Raw genomic sequence first — 7,983 nt, forward strand, 5'->3', positions numbered from 1 at the left:
TGTCCAATCCCGACAGGGTGAAGAGTGGGGGAGGCATTTTCGCCTGCTCCGTTCTTGATTCCGGCAGGTTGAAGGAGGAGTGGGCATTGCCACCTGCTCTGCTCCTGATCCAGGCTGGGTGGAGGGAGGGCATTGCCACCTGTTCCACGCTTGATCCTGGATGGGTGAAGGCGGGGGGGGGGGGATTGCCACCTGCTCCACTCCTGATCCCGGCCACTTGAAGGGGGGCGGGCATTGCCACCTGTTCCACTCTTGATCCCAGCTGGGTGAAGGGAAGCGGGCATTGCCTCCTGCTCTGCACCTGATTCTGTCCGGCTGAAGGGGTGGGCCTTGCTGCCTGATCCACATCTGATCCACATTGGATGAAAGGGGGGGGTCATTTCCACCTGCTCTGCTCCTGATCCCAGCCAGGTGAAGAAGGGTTGGACATTGCCTCCTGTTCCGTGCCTGTTCCTAGCCGGGTGAAGGGGGGGCAGGCATTGCTTCCTGCTCCACACTGGCCAGCTGGGTGAAGGCAGGGGGTGGGCATTGCCACCTGCTCTGCTCATGATCCCAGCTGGGTGAAGTCTGTGTGGGGGGAGGCATTGCTGCCTGCTTTGTGCCTGATCCTGGCCTGGGCTTCCTCCCATGGCACATTCTCTGGAGGGAAGGGCTGCCTCTTCTGGGCTTCACTCCATGGCAGCGCCCTCTGGAGGCACACCATAGTAGGAAGTGAGTTGTCTGGAACACTGTTAGCCTTTTATGTAGTAGGACTAGCTTGAAGCCCGTGTTTCGCTACGGTATTTAACTACTTTAAATCCAGTTATAATATTTATGGGTAAGTAACATCTTTGGCTTGCGGGGGCGGGGGGGGGGGGAGGTGAGTTGGTTTTGTAGTATAATAGCATAGTACCCAAGCTTCACAAAAGTGTTTGAATAAAGTGAAGTATGTTGATGCCTAAAAACTGATGAAGTGAATTTCGAAATGTAACATTTATTGAAGAGATTTTTAAAAGGAAAAGGTTGTAGTGCAGTAAATAAAGTGAAAAATATGTACAACCTTATTTTTCTACTGAAGGACCTCTTTGTAGACCTCATTGGTGGTTTGCCCCCACTTTGAGGAGAAGCTTGTGAGTTTGAAAGCCATGAGGGTTGAGCATGTTGAGGAACTCCACAGGGTAGTGGACCGCATCATCCATTTGCACCACTGAGTCCACAGATCTGTATTTCATTTCTGCCCCTTCGAGGGAGTTGTGTTTCATTAATGATGGCAGCCTTGTCTTTCTTGGGAGTCAGAGTGGCACACTTGCACAGTCCATGGACTTCTTCATGATAGTGACAATATCAGGGTACATCGTGGCTGTTAGGTCTGCTAGGGTTGTCACTACTGTGCCCAGGCCTGCAGGGGTGGTCTCCTTTCCCTTGGACTCAGAACTTGCTGGTACTTGGCCCCTGCTGCTCAGTGCACTGTAGTAGTACGATGTGCATATTTTTTGCCACATCTCTAAGTTGCTTCCTCATTTTAGTATCGATATATCTTGTACAATGTCTGCCAAGAGGCTTCTTGGTGATGGCTGCAAGAGGTGTGAGGTGGAGTTGGACTGAGGGAGGGGTGGTATGGTGGGCCCTTCAGCAGGTTCATGTGAGAGGTTCGCATTGAAATGACCCCTAGAAAGGTCGTGCACCATCTCCCCATGAACATTTAAAAACTCAGCTGCCATACTGACTTTTATATAAAATCCCTTTTCAGGAGTCTTGTACTATCTTTCTTCAACTGTCTGCAGTTTCCTTGACCTAATTTTTACCTCAGAACATAGTTCCACAGCTGACCCATCAGCCTGCCAGCCATACAGGACAGCCAGGCCCCACAGGGAGATTAGCAGACCTAGAGGGGAGATGTATTTTTACCTCAGGACACGTTCAATGACTGGGAGTCATTGAATGTGTCCTGAGTACTGCATGTGTCCTGCATAGTGTTTAGAATGATGGAATGATGACCAATCAAGGCCACATATGCAAATGACCTCAGGGCAGAGTGGCTTTGGCAGTTGGCGGGGGGAGGGGGATGAGCAGCCTCCCAGCCACACAGGGAAGCTGCATCCCTATGGGAAAACACATTTTAACTTTTTTACCCCCTTAGGGGGCGAATTTCTTAAAATCTCTTCTTAGTGAACCTCTATACCACAAAAGGAACGTCTTCCCCAAATTTCACGCTTCTAGATCCAGGGGTTTGGGTTGGGTGTTGATGAATCAGTCAGGACACTTGTCTTTATATATATAGATGAGGACAACCAAGGCATATTGTGAAGAGGAGAATCTCTCTGGGCAATAACATGGCAAATTAAGTTCAACTTGAGTAAATGATGCATATTGGAATACAAAATCCTAATTTTAAATATGTACTAATGGGATCAGAAGAACTGCTTGGACTGAATTTAAAAGAGATCTTGGGGTTGTTGTGAAAAGCTCAATGAAAATGTCAACCTAGTTTACAGCAACAGTGAAAAAGACGAACTCTATGCTAGGAATTATTAGGAATGAGGCTAAAAATAAAATGGCCAATTTTGTAATGTCCTTGTATAAAGCTATGGTGCAGCCTCATTTGGAATAATACAGTTCTTGATTATATTGCAAAGCTGGAAAAAGTACACAGGAGGACAACCAGAAGTTATTAAGGAGTTGGACAACATTTCCTGTGAGGAAAGGCTGTCTGGACTTCTCAGTCTTAAAAAAAGACTGCTAAGGGGAGACAAAGGGTTATAAAATTATGTGTGAGGTGTAGAAAGTGCATACCTTGACCTGGATAGTCCAGGTGAGCCTAATCTTGTCAGATCTCAGAAGCTAAACAGGATTGACCTTGGTTAATAATTGGATGGGAGACCTCCAACGAAGACGAGGTTTGCAGAGGCAGACAATGACAAATCACCTCTGTTAGTTTCTTGCCATGAAAACCCCAAGAGGGGTTGCCATAAATCAGCTATGGCTTGAGGGCACTCTCCACCACCATCATAGATAGTGGATAGAGGTAGCTTTTTCTTCCACTCCCATAATACTGGAACTGGGGGTCATCCAATGAAAATGTTTGGAAATAGGGTCAGGACAGACAAAAGGAAACGCTACTTTAGTGAATGAGAAACTTGAATTCACTGCCAGGTAAATAAAGGGGACATGGAATGTTCCTGTGTAACAGTGCACTAAATTCCTTATTGCAGACATATCATTATATTTTTCACCAAAATCTGCTTCCCTATGGTATTTATAATAATATGAAAATGTGTACTGCTTATGTTCCTGCAGTCTTTCAATATCAATATTGTGGTGTACCCACTCAGTACTGTCTTAAATGTAAGGTACGAGTCTTTGCATGCTAAACTGTGGTCTATTCATGAGAATTCTCTCGACTGCATGTTTTCCTCTTGCAGATAGACTGGATGTGTCTCAGTACAGTCTTCTGTTTAACAAACTTCTAGGAGCTAGTTCAGAAAACAAAAGCCTTGGAATATCTTCAGCTGTAGTAGATTTCATGCTTGCAAAGAAAATTCCTGTTGACTTTCAGTTACTTAGATCATTCATCACAGCACTGGGAAGAAGCTGTCTTTGGCTTAAAGCAAGGACGTATTATAGAAGTAAGTTTTCTTTAAAATGATGTTTACTAAAGTGGTTTAAAAAAATTGTGTTAGGAAAGTTGAAACTGCAGTGTGATCCACAGTTGTACACAGATAACTATTTATATTGAAGAATATTGTACCAGTTATGATTTTGATTATCTAGTTGAATCTTTTAATGCTATGAAGCTACTAGTAAATTTATTTTTGTTTGTTTATTTATTTGTCATTTATAGTCTGCCTTTCGCAAGGGGATTACACAGTACGAGCTTAGTATAAGCAGTTTCAAGTACATTTCCATACAGTATATCAAGTATATTTCCATACAATATCAAGTACATTTCCGTAAACAATGCTATAGGGTAAATAGATACAAGTGTAAAAAGACATAGCATTAGCAAGAATCCAATACAAAGTAGAAGAAAATACAGCAAAGTATCTTCTGTGATAAAATTTCCTACACTAATTTGGTAAGGGTTATTAAGCATTGTACAGGCAGTGTTTCCTATATATGTAGACATTCCCCTGCAGACCTATGGGCTTTTAGCTTTTCACCTGTCCTTTTAGAATAGATCTACAGTTGCCTTTTTGAAGAAAAAACAAATAAAGGCAGATCAGGAGAAGGGAAGAAGAGACAAAATGACATGTACTACATTACAGCAGAACTCTGATATTGTTTTGAATGTCATTATTTTGTAAGAAACATACATTATAAAAAGCAAAAGAGTGACCCCATTTTTATCTGCTAAGAATGTTAAAGTAGCTGTTAATTAAATTGGAATGGTTCTGAGTTGACTAGAAGCTCAAGTTCTTCAATATTTAGGAAAAGTGTTAAGCTAATTGCCTATTCACAAATTTATTATTTATGTATTATTTTATTCAGAAGATTACTATCCCACCTTTAAGCCCAGTCCAGGCCACTTAGGTAACTAACAGGTAAAAACAGAGTAGTAAAAAGTATTATAAAACAAATTAAAAACTAGAACTAAAATACATATTAAAACAGAGACTTCAGTTAAAACAAGTCAGATGTTTGTTGCTGTGTTGTTTATGTAGCACAACATTAACTTATCCTTTCACTTTTTTACTGTAACTTCTTAGGTGCTTTAGCATTGGGTTGCTACCCACCACTGCAGGGAAATCTGTACCGTAAACTTCTTCAGATTCCATCTTACATAACTGAGATTGAGATGCTGTTAGCGATTGAAATCTTTTTGGTTTCAAATGCTAGTAATATTCAGAGTCCTGGTGCTTCTAATCAAATTCTTCAGATAGTATTGAAGAGGTTAGTATACAATACAAATATGAGATTGGCAGTGTCCCAATATAATCTTCTTGTGAGTTATTTGACTTATTCCACACAAAAGAATCATGTAAAATGAATTTTATCAGCCTTTTTATAAGAAGGAAATAACGTGATTAGATGCATGAAGATCATTGAAGAAACAAACTTATTAGCATTTAAAAGGTCTTAAGAGTCAGCTAACAATTGCGATTCACAGCACAGTGACTGTACATGCCTCAGTCCAGTCACAGTAATAGGAATAAAAAACCTGCTATATTGAAAAGCTTGATAATTGTCACAAAAACACTTTGCAGTCTCTGTGAGTAGTCTATGCTGTCTTAAGTGAAAGGTATTTTCCAAGGGAGCCAAGTATGACTTGAGAATTCAGAATACAAATGACTAAATATTTTGGTGGTAATTTAACTTGCTATGCTAAATGCACAGCTATATTCACTTATATTTTGGCTTCCAGTAAATGGAAGCGTTCTTTCATTTGCTTAAGTTGTTTGTACTGACTTGAATTGTTGAGCATAAAAACAGAAAGTTTGACCAATTTCTATGGGACTGTGTTCAGACATTGAGGCACATAATTCCTGACTCATGAAAACTTGTGCTTCTGTAAATCTGTTTAAAGTGCCACAAGACTCCTTTTTTTGTTTGTGCTCATGCTAACCTTTCTCCTAAACAGTCTTACTGCCAACAAACTTGTCAGAGTTAGTGTTTATTCCTAGTATTTTCTAGTCATTATTTCACACTTAATAGTCAGTGTGGAACTAAACATTAAAAGAGTTATTGCTATTCTGCCTCCCTCCTCCAAAATAACACTACAGGGGATGCATCATCATGCTGGTGCCAATATTTTCCTGTAGGAAACACCCAGTTATTTGATGTAGGGATGGGAAAATATAGTACTACATTGATATAAGACATGTCACTAGCAGCCACTATGCGTTGTATACAGTGCCTAGTTCTTCACTCTGTTGCTGGTGCCTCATGAAAACTTCTCTAGCTTTGCACCTTCCTTGGCCTTGTCGGTCTTCTCCTTTGATAAGTGTTGAGTTTTTCATTCATAAGGTCCTCATGCATCTTCCACACTCTATTTAAATCTATATGCAGTAGCCACTACCAAAGTGTTTTAACTTTAGAAATACCAGAGCGGTTGGTTCTTCCAAGTCATTATTTAGAGTCTAAAGTGAGAAGTTTGTATTGCATTAGTTAATATTAGTGGACTTCAGAAAGATGGATTGTAGAAAGAGACTGGCTGATATTTGATACTGTCATTATGGCCGGACACTGGTCCTAATTTTTGTGTTTATAAATAATCTCTTGCAGATGTGAAGGCGACAGTGTACAAAATAAAGATGACTATCAAAGTGCAATGGGAAGGCTAATTCAAGCTACTCAGTTAGCTGCGCCAAAGCTTTTCTTAAAGCATTTGACAGTAAACATCACCCAGGAGCAAGTTTATAGTTTGGAACATGCATGTGTACTTAAATGGTTGAAAGATAATATGAAATGGGCGGGAAAAGTCTGGCTTTTTCAGTAGTCATTGGTAAAGACTTCAGTTAAAAGTAATCATTGTTCAGAATAATGAATCAATAAATATCGTTTCTGTTGTGTTCAGACTCTTTTAATTTCTGTACTTCGACATTTCAAGTTCTAATCATGTAAAGTTGCAGAGACTGAAAATTTAACAAGGTTTTGGAAATGTACAAGTAGTTTCTGAAAGCAGTTTTTCACCCCTCCTATTAACTTCATGAACTTAAACAACTGTTGCATTTATATTTGTATTGCACTATTAGGAAATCTCTGGTCCTGACACACCCCCAAATGATAATGTAATAGAATAAATAGTATCATTTATGTTTTATCCTCGATTGGGGGTGTTTTCTCTAATAGCCAGTGAATATACATACATATAAAGTTAACTCTGCATAATTTAACCTGTTGGTAAACAGGTTTGGTAGAGGAGGCTGAGGCAGTCCTACTTGCAGTCTCATATCCTTCTACTGTACCTCATAAGTAGCCCATTTCTTCTGCTTGGTGAAATCTTTTGAAAATAAAAATTTGGAGCACTTTCTGAATTACCTGGAGATTTCACCAAGATATTAAAACAATGGAAAGGAACATTAAATAGAAAATGGAAAATGCTTAAGTAAGAACTATGTATTTGAACAAATACCTTCTGATTAGAATAAACAAAAATACCATAGGATTATGGTGGCACCAACTCATAGGATATGTTGGACTTGTAACAACTTAAATTGTGTCTGCTGGTTGTCCTTGATTCTAGTTGTATTTTAAAGGCCAGAGTGTTGGTTTTTTTGGAATTACAAGGTCACATCAACTCTTGCCATGTTACATATGCCATCAGTATAATTACCACTATTGAAAAGAATTTGGGTGCTATGAAACAGCATTTGGTATCTGAGTCAACCTTTGATAATGGAATGAGTTGGTCATGTACTATAATATTATGTTCTAGTCATTGCTAATCCTGAACTTTGATCATAAATAAATACAGCATCAGTACTGTCAATTGTATACATTGTATACATTACAGTCTGCATCTAGTAACTATAGCTTTATTTATTTACATCATTTATGCCCCCCTGAAAATTTTCTTATCTGAAAAGCAGGTAGAAGGGTGTAATTTTTTTTTAAAATCACTTACTTAGTATTAAATGTCAAAGCATTTTGATGCCTCCCTCCTCCAAAAAAAGCCATGTTAGTCTGTTTTAGCAAAGAAAAACAGGTGCCATTATTTACGATTGTAATCCGCCCTGAGCCTGCTGATGCGGGGAAGGAGGAATATAAATAAGTATTTCAACATAAGCTTTAGTGAGTCAGGTTTCACTTCTTCAGAGGCCTGCTAGGACATGAAATTTTACCTAAACTTAAAACAATTGGGGAAAGGATTGTGGAACAGAAAAGAATGGATTCATGTGTAAGGGACTGGAGCAGAGGTGGTTGTTACACTTTTGTGACCAGAGAGGAGAAGTTCGCAGGTTCCAGTCTCATGGGGTCCAGTGCTGTTCTGCTGGGCGTGTGAGGCTGAAAGGGTTTTACTTGAGATCAGCTGCTGCGCAACTCCTTGTCCTTGCAGGAGTTGGA

At 39.8% G+C, this 7,983-nt stretch overlaps 1 protein-coding gene across 1 annotated transcript in view; it reads left to right on the forward strand.

Moving 5' to 3' along the window:
• Positions 1-6,415, forward strand: part of TOPAZ1 (testis and ovary specific TOPAZ 1) — a 60,276-nt gene extending 53,861 nt beyond the window's left edge. The window contains exons 17-19 of the mRNA XM_054990929.1: positions 3,402-3,605; positions 4,686-4,869; positions 6,202-6,415. Coding sequence (XP_054846904.1) covers positions 3,402-3,605; positions 4,686-4,869; positions 6,202-6,415 — 602 coding nt within the window. The remainder of the gene's footprint in view (positions 1-3,401; positions 3,606-4,685; positions 4,870-6,201) is intronic.
• The last annotated feature ends 1,568 nt before the right edge of the window (positions 6,416-7,983 follow it).

The sequence above is a fragment of the Eublepharis macularius genome, chromosome 11 (assembly GCF_028583425.1).
Source record: "Eublepharis macularius isolate TG4126 chromosome 11, MPM_Emac_v1.0, whole genome shotgun sequence".
Lineage (NCBI taxonomy): Eukaryota > Metazoa > Chordata > Lepidosauria > Squamata > Eublepharidae > Eublepharis > Eublepharis macularius.